Source organism: Brassica napus, chromosome C1 (assembly GCF_020379485.1).
Source record: "Brassica napus cultivar Da-Ae chromosome C1, Da-Ae, whole genome shotgun sequence".
In the NCBI taxonomy this organism is placed as follows: domain Eukaryota; kingdom Viridiplantae; phylum Streptophyta; class Magnoliopsida; order Brassicales; family Brassicaceae; genus Brassica; species Brassica napus.
Genome location: NC_063444.1, coordinates 45893594 through 45910162, shown reverse-complemented (window position 1 = coordinate 45910162; position 16569 = coordinate 45893594). Strand labels below are relative to the sequence as shown.

Genomic DNA, 16569 nt, shown 5'->3' with positions numbered 1-16569 from the left:
ATAACTCATAAAGGAATATGATCGGAAAAGATGATGTACAGCCGAGATCAAATGATTCGATCGGAGAAGATAATGTACAGCCGAGATTGTCACTGAATATTGAAGAATGCTAAACTATATTTTTGGTTTAATAGTAGTTTAACTTGTTAAGATATTTAACCGCGATAATCATATAATTAAAGATTGTCAACTTATTAATTCGAGTCAATATATTTTTAGCCAGCTATAATCTTACACATATATTTGAATTAAGTTAAACATCATTACTTAAATATTAACATATAACAGTGTGTTCGTATATGTATATGTATGCTTGTATTAGCCTCTTAGTTTTATTGTTAGCCCGTTAATTTATTTGTCAACATTAAATTATTTTTCATATTTTTATATCTATTTGGATCGATCCTTGAGATTCATTGTTAAACGTCTAACCTTTTTTAGTGATAGCTAACATTTGTTTTAGCTGAGCTATGAAAGTTTTATCCTTGAGATTCATTGTTAAACGTCTAACCTTTCTTAGTGATAGCTAACATTTGTTTTAGCTGAGCTATGAAGGTTTTATCTGAATACAAACTTTTTTCAAATATTTTCTCTTTTATTTTTTTGAAGCTAATAATATGTCTGAAAGGATACGTAAAATTTTAGCCGGTTACACATCATATTGTTGTATAGCAATCACAATTAGTTACATGTTTGTCTAATACAATTTACAACTGATATTTTATCTTATAAAGGTTAAACTTCATATAAATAACATAAATAACATGTTACCATCATGTCTTATATTAAGTCATTTAAGTAACTTTATATTGATATGCGACTATTACATTCATATAAAGTTATGTATAAAAATATTTTTTTTTGTATTTTAATAACAAGTAAATGTGTTAGCAATGTAAATATGAAAATAGCTACCAAATTTTGTTATTAGCCGCTGCTATCATTTAGAGCATCTATCTTTGTATATGATATTAATTGTATGGAACTAGAAGTAAATAATGTAATAGCAATGTGTTATCATGTAAATATAAAACTAGCCGTTTACATATAAAATTAGCCGTGCACAGGTGCCTTCCATCTTTGTTAAAAAAAGTTAAGTAATGTGTTAACGCAAATATGAAATTAGCCGTATAATCTTTGTTATAACCATTTCTGTAAATACCCTGCACAAAATTAACCGTTATCACAAACTGTCGGGATTACTAAAAAAAGATGAAGCTAACCTTTCTTCAGATTTAATCTCTACAATTTCCTCTGAGTTTTTTTCTGAGCTTAACAGACCAGACACCACCATTTATAGACACCCAATGTTTTCTGAACAGTACAAGTTTTTCATTACCCCAAGTTGTGTACGTTTTTGATGTAATTTCTTCGCTGGATTTTCTTTCTTTTTACCTGGGAGACCCTTATGTGTCAGTCTGTGAGTGGAGAAGGTTACACCTGCAGGAGAACGCTGGTCATTCTCTCTAAACGAGATATATTTTAAAAATCTAATCCAATATATTTTCTAAATTTTCTTGTACTTAGCTAGATTTCCGAAGATTCTAATTGTACTTGACTGCGTCCTATACTACAGGAAGATCACTTTATGTGGAAGGGTAGTCTCGACAAATCCATCTCTCCACATAACCAAGCCATTTCCCTGTTTCACTATTTTGGCATTTTATTAGTTTCGATGTCTTCCTTTGTTTTTCGGTAAATTATCCCTTTTATTTACCTATAATTTTTTTTATTATTTTTGGTCGAATCCTATAATCTTTTTTTTTCTTATTAGATCCAATCTAATGCAGACACACAAGTGGGATCCAACAAACGATAGAGACGCATCACGCTCTGCTTGGTGGCATGCATTAAATATATGAATAAATCACACATGCCCACAACTTTATAATATGATACTGTTGATTACACATTAACACGTTCTTTAAAGTGATGATTAATTTAGTTTACAGCTCTTTATCGGTTAATTACCATTTGCAGTTTGAAAATTAAAAACTTATTATAATTTATATCCCAGGATTGTCAATAAAATGAAATTAAAAATAATATGTTCTAGTTGACCATATATACTGACCTGGCTACAAGTTGAATAATTATTTGAATGTTTTTGTGGTCTTTAGCTAAAGTATGATATTTTCACATGCAATAAAGCGTGGAAAATGATTGAAATAGATAAAGATGTCTTGTTTTTCGAAGAGACGGATGTAACATCTTTCTTAACACATTTCTTATAGCTAAATGACTATGAAGGGGAAAATTTATAACTTGATTTTGATTTCAAATTTTCAATGGAAGAATTTTCAATAAGACAAGATCTTTTTTTTTTGGGTCCAAACTTACAGTAAAGTAAAAATAAGGGACATTTATAGATGTAAGAGATGTCAAATACAGAGGACCCATTAATATGTAGAAAATATTACAGTGAAAGCCAATTTTGAGTTTTTTATAACAGAATAAGACACTTTGTTATATTAAAGCAGTTTTTTTCTAACATCTTCCTTTTAATCTAAACAAACTAGTTCTTTTCCAACTAATATTCTGATCAACAAAACTAATGTTTTAACGGGAACCAACCTACACCACTCATCTAACACCCATCTCAACAGTTCAGTTTATTTCTCAGATTTATGACAAGACTTATATATGTTTCATATCTCAACCGTTAGATCTTCTCAACCGTTAGATCTTCATACTTTTTATATGGACGACTCAGATCTGCTCAAGTATTCATCTTCTTTTTCTCACTTTTCACAATTCTGTTTTTTCACAGATCTGTTCAAGTCAAGAGATTAAGCTGCTATTATCTTGAAAAGTTGATGCTTGGCGAATAAGAGTTATGGCATTTTGGTTATAATTTGTCAAACTCGAAAATTATGAAAAAAACTTGTTTTTTGCTTGGTTTTGGATCTAATTGGTTAATTACTACAATATTTTTAAGTTCTAGATGTAAAAACGCAAAAAAAAAAGATTGCATGAAGAAAATCAATGGCGGCTCTGAGATTTAGTTGCAGAAACGCAGGATACCGTAATAGGAAAAAGATGATTTAATTACAAAATTGCCACTCATTAAAAAAAAAGCAAAATGTGTACAATTACATGTGTACATGTGTACATCTTCACAAGTGTACACTCTGTATTATTAAAACAATGTACACTCTTCACATGTGTACACTATTTATTATTAAATCAAAAAACAAAATTTACATGTGTACAATTATATGTGTGCATGTGTACGTCTTCACAGACGTACACTCTTTATTATTAAAACAATGTACCATGTATATAAGAAAAAAATTGATAAGAAAACAAGTGACTTATAAACCTCTTTCCTTCTTCCATGAGCGTCTGAAACCCCTCGTCATCACCAGCTCATTCCAAAGTGATCCACCACCGAAATTGATACTATTCGTATGCTACATCATTGGGACTATTGGAAAATGCAAACTAAATGTTAGGCACATATGTTTGATAAAAACTCTGGTCCACCATGATTATCAATAAGAATAATATTGCATGGGAATTTCAAAGCTTGAGATGCATCGTTTCAAAATAATTGTTACATTCACATGGATTATAGCCTTAGTGAATTCTTCTACCGGCCATAGTTAACGGTTTTCTTAACAATCTAAACAAGACTCATTAATGAATTCTTCTACCGTCCATAATTAACGGTTTCTTAACCATCCAATGTTTAATAGGATGTCGATGTGTACATATATATTATAGTGTACATGTGTTCATTTTGTCTGATAATGTCCATGTGTACATCTATAGGTATCCACATGACTTTGATTCATTTGTACGCTTTCTAAACACAACACTGATGCATTTGTAAATCTGGACTTGTCTTCGAACGTATGTTGAGTAACACAAAACTAATTTCATATGTATATTTTTGATTCTTAGTATTTCACATGATTTTGTGTTTTATTCATATCTAATGATTTTTGGTTTTGATTTTAGTTTAGTTAATTTATTTTTCAGTGCATTAAAGAATTAAAACATGATTTTAAGATTTTAGTGAGAATACACAATTTTATGAACATTGCCTTAGTAATATACAATGTACATATGTAAAAGATATATACGTGTTGTGTTTGTACACATGTACATATATAATCATGTTGCTTAATTCACGTAAACTACACTTCCTTGTCTTTATATCTACAAAGACAAACATTAGGTACATGCGTACACTAACATTATGTGCACATGCACATGCGTACACTAACATTATGTACATATATACGTGGTCATCCAATGTACCCTTGTACAGGAACATGTGTACACTAACATTATGTACACATCCACGTGGTCATCCAATTAATTTTTTTTTTCTTAGGTCAATTTTGTAATAACTTCATCTTCTTCCTATTAGGGTTTTCTGCGTTTCCTGCAAATATAACTAACAGCCGCCATTGATTTTTATCATGCAATTTTCATTGTTTTTGCGTTTTACCTCTAAAACTTACACATATTATATAGATTAATAGATTAGAACCCAAAACCAAGAAAAAACATATAAAAATTAGTTTCTCCGATAGCTCTCCTATCACATCCTTTATCTATGTTGTTTCATTCTCCAACCTAAAAAAAATTGTAAGCAACTATTCTTTGAAGATTCAAATTCCTCCAACAAAAGTTAGGATTTTAAAATACAATATTTTTCATACGTCTGGTAACTCCTAAAGTCTCTTTCATTAGGTCCACTCAGTCATTTTAAAATTCAAAAACGTAACCAGAAAACTAAAAACCTTTTCCCAATTTTACCCCACCAGTTACACATTTTTCAGGGACAAGTTAAGACATTTGACTCAGAAACTGTCCAAGTAGCAATAACTGCCTCATTGTGAAATTGAAACTTGTAAACTGCCCATCAGTGTAAACTTGTAAACTGCCCAGCAGTGTGATATTTATAAGGTTTGCTTTTTGTCTGATTTTAATGAAGTGATCCCACACAATCACTACTTTTACTTATTTGTTTTTGTTTGCTTGTCAAAGATTATAACTTTTAGCAAAACCATGTGTAATACTTACAATAATGCTTGTAAAAAAGTTCTACAACTTTGTAAGTTGAATCCAATCAGTTAATGTTTTATGTACAAAAGACCATAACTTTGAGGAGTTCCCGCTGCGACGCTCTGGAGACCCTTATCTGCCACATGACTACTATCAGGCTGCATATATCAAGCTTGCCTGAAAGTTTTCTGTGGACTGGAAACCCCAAAACCTCACCGACATTGCTTAGGCTTTTAAAAAGGTTGGCAATTTTGTATTAATCAACATTCGTTTGATTCATATGAGGATACTGAAAAGAATTGTCTAAAGCTATATTTTTCAAATACAATAACGGTAGGCTAGATTAAAAGAAAACCAAATCAAACCGTGTCTGAATTCCTCGGTTAAGCGAATCCCAATCATCTGACGAATTCAGCAAAAAGGCAAAACTTGAATTAGAGCAAAATTATATGCGGAAATGTTTGGGATTTTGAACCCGACGTGAATGGAACACGCAACCTTCTGAACTGGAGTCAGACGCGCTACCATTGCGCCACGGATCCAGATGCAAATAGAACTAACTTATATTTATATATCTCTATTAAACTACATTTAATACACAGTTTGTCAAATGTTGTTGTCAGTGGGTAATTGGTTTCTCTTCTCATCTCTGTGGTCCAAATTTATTCGATAAGAAGCTCACGTTTCAATTACTTCTGTTGGTTAATATATAAAATTTTGAAATTTCACATTTTTGAGTTATTACTTATTAAAGATCAAGTTCGTTAGTATATCTATATAATGCAACATATAACAATTAGTCTATATGTTTGACAACAATCCTATCATAACCAAAAGAAAGTTATATAACTAAAAAAATAGCTATCAAATCCAATTTCCAGAAACTATCTATCAAGTATAGTTCATTTCTAACCACCAAATATACCACAAAAAAATCCATTAATTAATTAATATGAGCTCTCTCTCTGGCTAATGCTATCACTTCTGTAGCTATGAACAAGGGCAAATCTAGAAACAAACGTTGTTGAGGGCGCAAATTTTTTTATATTATATTTAAATTTTGGGTTGGGAACATTTCTATAGATTTTATAATAATTGTTAAAGAAAATAAAAATTAGATGGGGCACGAGACCCCCGTACGTTGATCTCTTGGTCCGCTCCTCGCTATGAATTGTATCTGTGTTTGAGTTTAATGTCAAACTTTTGTAAAGACTAATCTTCAGCGTAAATATAGTAAATATTTCAATCAAATAATAAAGCACGAGTGAACTCTATTTTTCATTAAATCGACCTTTTATAACGAATAAATCTAAGGGGATGTTATTCAATAGTATAAGTAGATTTAAAGTTTTTTCTATATGTTTTGTAATTTGCTGTTATTAATTTAGGTGATGATTGTTTTGCTAGTTTTTAGATTTTGAATTTTGGTTTTTAGATTTTTGCTTTTAGTTTTGATTTTGTAGTAGATTTTTGTTTTTTGAAAAACTTAAATAGTTGTTTTAGATTTTAGTTTTTGGTGTTTAAAATTAATAAAATACAAATATTATTAATAGTAAAATGTTTATTCTGAAAAAATAAAAAATGAAATGCTGTCATCAAAATTTTGTTATGATTAGCATAGATTTAAAATCTTACGTAGGGTTGATCAGTTATATGTAAAATGCTTCTCATGGGGTTTTTATTATCAGCTATTAATATGTGTTGATTAGTTGAAAATTTTAAGTAGGTTGGATCATAAATTTTTTATTTGTATTAAAAATAAATGTAAATTTTTGTAAGCAACAAAACTAGAAAATGTTGAATTTTAATATTTGATTTTAGATTTGTTTTGTTTCTAAATTCTAATTTTTTAGATTTATATTTCTAAAATTTGATTAATGTTTTCTTTTACTTTTATGCATTTTTAATAAGTTTTAACTGATAAATTAATTTTTTTTGAACAAACTTAAATTACTAAAAAAATAGATCGCAAATTTTCAATAAATAATACCAATAGATTATTAACAATACATGTAAAATTAACATTAAATTAAATTAAATTAATTTGTGGAAGCACAGTAGCCTAATGGTTAAGGTTTAAAGGTTTCTACACCCAGGTCTGGGGTTCGAATCCCAGACTATGCAATTTATTGCAGAATACATGAAATCCATGTTTCAAGTCTCGGAGAGAGCGATTTATCACTGCAGACTACGGAAGAAAGACTTACAAGGGATCTTCAACATGGTGCAAGTAAATCCGGTCAGACGTGGATCTTGATAGGACGGCTCAGGTGATGCAGTTAGGCGTAGATTCTCATAAGGCAGGTAGTATTGTCGGTTGTCAAATCGTCTATGTAATTTTTCTCATAATTGTAATGCCATAATAAATCAGCGTTAAAAAAAATTAATTTATTTTATTTTATTGACAATTTTTAAAAATGTTCTTAGTAGAAATTTTTTTTGTTATATATATATTAAACAAATGCTTTTTACTAAATCTAATTTGTTTATAGTAGTTATTGTTTTATTTATTATTCCTGTATTAATACATTAATATAACAAAACATTAATTAAAAAGGAAAAAAAATTGAAAACTTTTGTTAGATTTTGAGAAAAAACTATTAAAACTTGAATTTTGGTTTTCTATAAAAAAGAAAGTTATTTGAAAAAACTAGGTTCTCTAGATCATATGGAATCTATTTCCTTAAAAACCCGATTGTCTAACAAATGGTTTTATGAAAACTAAAACCAAAAACTATTTTAAAAACCCTAAAAAATCAACTTCTTAATGATTGATTTTAAATCTTTTCTTAAAATCTTGTTGTCATAAGTGTTGGATTTCCCTCTTTAAGCCCAAAATTAATCAAATCACAATCAAGCCTTAGCCTAAAAAGAAGAAATATCTAGAGAAAAGTAGAGAAGTATAAAAAAAGAATTGTGTAGAAGAAGAAGAAGTTTGTAGAACATGTTTAGGATAAGATTAAGAGATGGTTCTGGAGTTAGCTAGGATTTACCATCCTCTAGTATAAATAGGTGTGTTTAGTTCACTTGTATGATCATCAAGAATCAAGCAGAGCAATAAAAAGAAAACATTTTAGAAAGAGTTATAAGAGTCTCCAAAAAAAATCTCCAAACACAAAGCTTTAGTACAAAATCCCCTTTCCAAATACGAAGGCTATCTTATAAACTAACCGTCCACTTTCCATCCTAACCTCCTGAAAAAAATATTATCCGCTAACTTTCACAACAACTGGTATCAGAGCAAGGTTACCGTTATCTTTGAAGAAGTGAAGATGGAGCCCACTGTTACTTTTGAAGTGACATGTTCAAGCTCACGACAGAGAACTTCTCTTATTGGAAACCGATGATGGAAGATCACCTTTATTGCAAGGATTTGCATAAGGCCATCATCATGAAGGAAGCCGGAAGGAAAGGATGATAAAGCATGGGAGATTCTTTATAGAAAGGCGGTTGCTGTAATACGCAAGTATGTAGACCAATCTCTCTTTGAACATGTCTCTACCTACACAAATGCTTTTGAATAATGGACAAAACATGAATCCATGATTCAAAAGAAAACACCTCGAAACAAAGCTCTTCTTATTCGACGGTTGGTAAAATTGGAGTACAAGGATGGCCAGAGCATGATGGAGCACTTGAACAATTTCAAGGGGTTCGTAAATCAGCTTTACAAAGTTGATATGAAGGTTGAAGATGAAATGCAAGCCCTTTTACTCTTTAGTTCACTACCGGAGAGTTGGGACACACTAGTTGTCACTCTAAGCAATTCAGCACCGGAGGGAAAGCTTACCATGGACACCGTCACTGATAGCCTTCTAAACAAAGAAGTTCGCAGGAAGGAGCGAGGTTTGAGTTCTTATTCAGAAGCTAACATCGTTGATAGACGGGGTAGAGAAGAGACTCGTGCTCATAATAGAAGCAAAGGACGAGACCAATCCAAAAGAAGATCCAAGTCACGTCCGAGAGTTACCTGCTTCTATTGTGGCAAGCCAGGCCACATGAAGTCAGAGTGTCGGTTTTTCAAGAAAGATCAACAAGCCGGTAATATCAAACCGGACCGGCTCAATTCTCTGAAGAAGCATGAAGACAAAACTACCACCATTGTTGAAGACCAGAGCAAATATTTATATCTCGTTGGAGAATGTAATCTTAGCTCTGATGACATCTCATGGATCGTCGATTTTGGTGCTTCTTTTCACGTCACCCTTCATGGAAGCTTCTTCGCAACCTACCAAAGTTGGTGACTTTGGTAATGTTTAAATGGGAAATCAAAGAAGAAGCAAGATTTTTGGAAAGGGGGATGTTATTCTTACATCAAACACTGGATGTAATATAGTTCTCAATGATGTGAGGCATGTTCCCAACATGCGACTCAATCTCATATCAACCGGAAAGCTTGATGATGCCGGCTTGGACAGTCATTTTGGTGGTGGCAAATGAAAGTTAACCAAAGGAAGTTTAATCATGGCTCAAGGAAGAAAAGAAGGCTCACTCTATGTAACACAAGCCAAGATTTGCAAGGAAGAAGTAAACGTCGCGAGTGCTGACATGGAAATATGGCACCGGAGACTTGGGCATATGAGTGAGAAAGGTTTAGATATACTTTCTCGCAAGAAACTTCTTCCTAATATGAAAGGTACATATTTCTCACCATGTCATGATTGCTTAGCCGGAAAACAACATAGAGTCGCTTTCTGAAGATCATCTACACCTATGAGAAGGAAACATATCCTTGATCTTGTGCATACTGATGTATGCTCCATGTCTGAGAAATCCATTGGAGGTGCATCATATTTCGTCACCTTTGTTGATGACCATTCAAGAAAGGTATGGGTACACCTTTTGAAGACAAAAGATCAAGTTCTAGATGCTTTCAAGGAGTTTGTAGCCCAAGCAGAATGAAGTGCGGGTCAAAAACTCAAGTGTGTTCGATCAGACAATGGTGGAGAGTACCGGGGTCCTTTTGAAGCATTTTGCAAAGCTCACGGAATCAAGATGGAGAAGACACCACCAAAGACGCCACAACTGAACAGGATAGCCGAGAGAATGAACCGAACGATCGTAGAAAGAGTTCGGTGCATGCTCTCTCACGCTAAACTACCCAAGTCTTTTTGGGGAGAAACTATAAAGACTGCAGTGGACATCATAAATCTTACACCATCAGTTCCTTTGGAAGGTGATGTCCCGGAGGAAGTTTGGTCGGGTAAGAAGGTCTCTTACAACCATTTGAAGGTGTTCGGGTGCAGAGCGTTCGTCCACATTCCTAAGGATGAACGAGCCAAGCTAGACTCCAAAACTAAAGAATGCATCTACCTTGGCTCACCAAAAGATGTTGTTTTCTTCGAGGATCAAATAATCGAAGACATCAACAAATCAAAGAAACCAAAGTTAATGGTTGTAAGGAATGAAGATTATCATAATCCCCAAGATCATGAACAAGTGATTGGAGATGATGGCGCTAATACAGAAGAAGAGGATCCTATCATGGATCCAAATGGTGATGAAATTGAAGAAGATAATCAAGTGGAGCCAGAGGAAGAACATGAGCCAAGAAGGTCCGGAAGAGAGACATGACCATCTGTAAGATACTATCGAGATGAATATGTGAATCTTACAGATGAGGGAGAGCCACAAAGCTATGAAGAGGCCCTAGGAGACACTCACAAAGATGAATGGGTTGAAGCTAGCAAGATGAAATGCAATCCTTGCATGATAATCACACTTATGAGCTGATGAAGCTACCAAAAGGAAAGAGAGCTTTGAAGAACAAGTGGGTGTACATGTTGAAGTATGAGGAGAGAAGCTCAAATCCAAGATACAAAGCCCGATTGGTTGTGAAAGGATACAACCAGAAGAAAGGCATATATTTTGAAGAAATATTCTCTCCAATGGTGAAGATGTCCTCTATCCGAGTGGTTCTTGGTCTAGCAGTTGTTCTAGACTTGGAGATTGAACAACTTGATGTCAAGACGTCCTTTTTACATGGTGAACTCGAGGAGGAGACCTATATGAAGCAACTAGAAGGCTTCAAGGTTCAAGAAAAAGAAGACTTGGTGTGGCGATAAAAGAAGAGTCTTTATGGCCTCAAGCAAGCCCCAAGACAATGGTACAAGAAGTTTGACTCCTTCATGGTGAATCAGAACTTCAAGAAAACCAAGAATGATCATTGCATTTTCATAAAAAGGTACGAAAGCGGCGATTTTCTTATATTATTGCTCTATGTTGACGATATGTTAATTGTGGGCTAAGATCGCAACAAGATAGCCGCATTGAAGAAATATTTGGGAAGGTGTTTTGCAACGAAAGATCTGGGGCAAGTGAGACAGATTCTTGGAATGAAGATCACTCGGGATAGACCAATGAAGCTTTTATGGTTGTCCCAAGAACGATATGTTGAAAGGGTGTTGGAGAGATGTTGCAGTACCCACAACTGAGGTTCCCATCATCCGCAAAGGTCCTACCACAATGTCGGTTCAAGGGTTATAAGAGCTGGATTTGCCAAAGCTGTCCAGGAGTTGCTTGCACAGGAACAAACCGGATTCAAGCAACTACTGATCCAGGAGTTGGCCGACTTAAAGCTTGAAGACACCAGAGAACCATTAGAGGTTCCAGACTCCTTTCATTCAAGCCAGTTCTCCTCCATTGACCAGAATGAAGCCGGCCTGACCATTTCCACCTTCATCCTCAATCCATCCAACCAACTTGCTTCCGGTTCAGAGATATATCCACCATCAGAAGGAGTAGTATGCTGTTGTACTCTTTTTCCTTATCGGGTTTTGTCCCACTGGGTTTTCCCGAAAGGTTTTAACGAGGCAACATGCAAGCATACTATGAGTTCTGATCCGGACATCTCAAACCGCGACCGGTCTATTGTTTTTCTTTAATTTATTTCGGTTAAGACTTTGGCCATTTGTCTAGGCCTTTTTATCTTTAGAGTCCATTAAGGAACAACTATTTAAACCCTTGTATTTGCCAAATTTTCGGCCAAGTCTTTTTATGATATTGTTTTGCCTTAGCAAAGAAACCCTAAGTCTTTCAGTTGTGTGAAACCATTGAGAGCAGCCGCCTGACATATCAAAGAACCGATCCATTGTTCTTTGTGGAGTCCTTCGATCCAGTTCATCCCCTGTCCGATCTTGAGAGAGACATACATCCAGCAAGAGCCGGATCCATATCTATCCTTCAAACCATCCCATGTTCTTGTTGAGAGAGACACACGTCCAGTAACTTGAATCCATCAGCCATCTCTATCCTTCTCTTGTTTTTGTTTCATTGCATCTATTGTTTCAGATCGACCATTAGAAATAAAATCCCATAAAAATTCATATTTGTTTCTGTTCTTTATTTCTCAGTTAATATACTCTATGTTCTTCATTTTTAATCCATAAAAAAACTCATAAAAATCACTCCCTCTTGTTTCAGGTACAAACCGGCCGATCCTCCCCTCAACGCTCCTGTGGCCATCCGTTCGTCCTGTCCAGTCCGATCTCTTGAACCTCAGTCAAGCCTTTGAGTAGTCTGGATCTCAGCCTCCAACATTTGGTATCAGAGCTGAAGTTCCTAAACCTTCAGTTCTTCTTCTTAGTTGTTTATCTTGTTTTGAACTTTCAAAAAAAAAAAAATTAGTTTGATTCTTCAAATTCGAAAATTCCAAAAGGCAAAGTGTTCTTTCCTTAATTGGCTGATTCGATTTTAATTGGCATTTAGTGTTAGAATTGTTCACCAAGTTTTCTATTTAAAAAAAAAAAAAAAATTGGAATTGTTCACCAAGTTTTCTATTTTTTTTTTTTTAAAAATATTTTACTTTCCTTTTTGAAACAAAATCGATTTGCCTTTTAATTTTGCATTTACTTCTTTGCTTGGTCGATACTCTTGTATCCAATCCAAGTTCCTTATTTAAAACTACCATACCCCTTTGCCTTTGATCTTTTCCTTGAGTTTTCTTTTTCAGAAAATATGGGAGATGTAGGTCAAGACCAAGCTGCCATAAACGCTCAACTCCTAGACGCCAATGAAGAGCTGAGGGCGAGTCTTAGGGCTATCACTGCCGAGCTTACTCAGCTAAGGCAGGGAGGCCGTCCCAACGGACCTCGACCACCCAGAATGAACCAGCCGGATCCGCATGACACTGACTCGGACGCGGACAGTACTGATGATACGCGCAGTCAGGACGAAGACATGCCTAACCAGGGAGGAAGGAGGAACGCGCCAGGACGCCGGGCCCAAGTAGGAGGAGGCCGCGACTATAGAGGGGGGCGAGATCGAGAGGATGAAGAGCCATGGCTAGGAGGCAAGGCGCTTAAGCTGAATCCCCCAACGTTTGCCGGCAAGGTTGATCCAGATGCTTATATCGTATGGGAGAAGCGCATGGAATACATCTTCGGCTATTACCAGTATAGCGAGGCCAAGAAGGTCGCCCTAGCAGCAGCCCAGCTGACGGACAATGCCCTTTCGTGGTGGGATCGAGACGTCGCCAAGTCCGGACCAGTGTGGAGAGCGCGTAATTGGACCGAGATGCGGACCAAGCTTCGCGCGAGGTACATTCCATCATACTACCAGCGTGATGTGCTATAACGTTTTCGTAAACTTACGCAGGGAACTAAGACCGTGGAGGAATATTATGAGGAGTCCGATGCACTTAGGAATAAGCTAGATACCGACGAACCCGAAGAGACGATGATGTCCCAATTCCTGGAAGGACTGCAAGATCGCATTGCCCGCAAAGTGGAGAGACAACATTATGAAGACTTCAACGACCTACTGCACTTTGCTACGCAAGCCGAGCAGCACATCAAGCGCAAGACGGCCAGTACCAGTCGCAGCAAACCCGCGTGGACTCAACCGGGTGCAAAACAAGGCGACAAGGGCAAAGCGATTAAGGTCGAGAGCCGATTCAAGACGAACCAGGCTGACTCGTCCAATGCGCCCAAACCAGAGCAGGGTAAGACTCAAGCCCAAACTTTGCGTACTCGTGACATTGTTTGTTATAAGTGTCAGGGCAAGGGACACTACACCCGGGATTGCCCAAACAAACGAGTAATGGTCCTAAAGGGAGATGGCGAGTATGAATCCCAAGATGAGGCAGAGACCGCAGCCGTGATCTCGGATGAGGAAGTGACCGACTACCCGGAGACAGGCGAGCTACTAGTGACCCGGAGAGCTCTTAGCACCCTCTTTGATCCAGAAACCATCCAGCGGGAGAACATCTTTCACACAAGATGTAGTATTGATCACAAGGTATGTAGCTTGATCATTGATGGTGGTTCTTGTACTAACATGGCTAGCAAGTATCTTGTTGATAAGTTGGGGTTAGTCAAAACTGCCCATCCTCGGCCATACCATCTCAAATGGCTCAATGACGAGACTGAGCTTAAGATTGCCGAACAAGTTGTTGTATCCTTCGGTATTGGCAAGTATCATGACCAGGTCAAGTGTGATGTTGTACCCATGCAAGCCGGCCATATACTTCTAGGAAGGCCATGGCAGTTTGACAAGGAGACTCTTCACCATGGACGTACCAACATCTATAGCTTCACCCACAACAACAAGAAGCACAGCCTAACACCTCTCAGCCCCCAAGAAGTTCATGACATGCAGAAGGCAATGGCACAGTCCAGCCAGGTAAGTAATACTAACCTTTACATGACTTCCAGATAAGTGTTTAAGTCATTACAACGTGAGACACAAGTGCTACTAATGATCTTTAAGGAAGGATGTTTTGCAGGATTTGAGGCTCCTGAAGTACCAGATGTAGTACAAAACCTCATGGGACGTTACAAGGATGTCTTTCCTGATGAGATCCCAGCCGGCTTACCCCCTGTCCGTGGCATAGAACATCAGGTCGACCTTGTACCCGGCGCGCCCCTACCAAACTGAGCTGCTTACCGTGTCAACCCCGAGGAGGCTAAGGAGTTGGAGCGGCAGGTCCAAGACCTCATGGACAAAGGCTACATCCGCGAGAACCTTAGCCCCTGTGCAGTCCCGGTTCTACTAGTGCCTAAGAAGGATGGGACGTGGCGTATGTGTGTGGACTGTCGAGCCATCAACAACATAACCATCAAATATCGGTACCCTATACCTAGATTAGATGATATGTTGGATGAACTGAGTGGGTCTGTTGTGTTTTCTAAGATTGATCTCAGGAGTGGATACCATCAAGTACGCATGAAGGAAGGAGATGAGTGGAAAACCGCCTTCAAGACCAAACAAGGACTGTACGAGTGGCTGGTGATGCCATTTGGCCTTACCAACGCCCCTAGCACATTCATGAGGCTTATGAATGAGGTCCTTCGACCTTAAATTGGTAAATTCGTGGTTGTGTATTTTGATGACATCCTGATTTACAGCAGATCTTTAACTGAACACCCTGGACATCTAGAACAGGTTTTGAAAGCCTTGATGCAAGAAGGCCTTTATGCTAACCTTAAGAAATGCCTTTTCTGCACTGATCAGTTGGTATTTTTAGGCTTTGTTGTGAGTTCACAGGGCCTGAAGGTTGATGAGGAGAAGATCAAGGCGATACAAGACTGGCCGACCCCGACCACGATCGGACATGTCCGCAGCTTCCATGGACTGGCCAGTTTCTACCGACGATTTGTGAAGGATTTCAGTACCATCGCCGCCCCAATGACCTCTGTGATCAAGAAGAATGTATCCTTTACTTGGGGTCCTGCCCAAGAGGAGTATTTCAACCGGCTTAAATATAGTTTGACACACACACCGGTCCTAACTCTTCCTGATTTTGATAAACCTTTTGAGATTGAGTGTGATGCTTCAGGGACAGGAATAGGAGCCGTACTGACCCAAGGAGGCTGGCCAGTGGCTTTCTTCAGTGAGAAATTGAGTGGAGCCGCCCTCAATTATCCCACCTATGATAAAGAGCTATATGCTCTAGTAAGGTCACTTGAAACTTGGCAACATTATCTTCTGTCTAAAGAGTTTATTATTCATACAGATCACGAGACTCTTAAGCATTTGAGGGGCCAGACCACACTCAAGAAGAGGCATGCTGGAATTCGTGGAGACTTTTCCCTATGTGATCAAGTACAAGAAGGGAAAGGACAACGTAGTGGGAGATGCTCTATCCCGGCGCCACACCCTCATTACCACCATGGAGGCTAAGATCTTGGGTTTTGAACAACTTAAAATGTCTTATGAAACTGACCCTGATTTTTCTGAGCTTTACAGTAACACGGCTAAGGGAGCCATGGGTCCATTCTATCAGCAGGACGGGTTTCTTTTCAAGGAGAAACGCCTGTGCATTCCTCATGGTTCCATGTGAGACCTACTGACCCGAGAAGCTCATGGGGGCGGGTTGATGGGGCATTTTGGTCGAGACAAAACCCTGAGCGTCCTGTCCGACCACTTCTATTGGCCCCGGATGAGGCGCTACGTCGAGAGCCTTTGCGCCAAGTGCATTGTCTGTCTCAAAACCAAATCCAGGTCGCATCCTTATGGTTTACACATGCCTTTACCTATTCCTATTGCACCATGGGTCGATCTGTCTATGGACTTTGTGCTGGGCTTGCCCAAAATAGAACACAATGATTT

The 16569-nt window shown here is 37.1% G+C and overlaps 1 protein-coding gene and 1 non-coding gene across 2 annotated transcripts; one reads left to right on the top strand and one right to left on the bottom strand.

Moving 5' to 3' along the window:
* Window positions 1–5489: 5489 nt before the first annotated feature.
* Window positions 5490–5561, bottom strand: TRNAW-CCA. Its single transcript has one exon. It is a non-coding gene; the product is annotated as a tRNA-Trp (tRNA).
* A 7414-nt stretch (window positions 5562–12975) lies between these two features.
* Window positions 12976–16300, top strand: LOC106368800. The gene is made up of 6 exons (XM_048744039.1): window positions 12976–13506; window positions 13615–14640; window positions 14728–14868; window positions 15190–15303; window positions 15505–15813; window positions 16064–16300. Exons 1-6 carry the CDS (start codon window positions 12976–12978, stop codon window positions 16298–16300), a joined length of 2358 nt encoding a protein of 785 aa, XP_048599996.1.
* The last annotated feature ends 269 nt before the right edge of the window (window positions 16301–16569 follow it).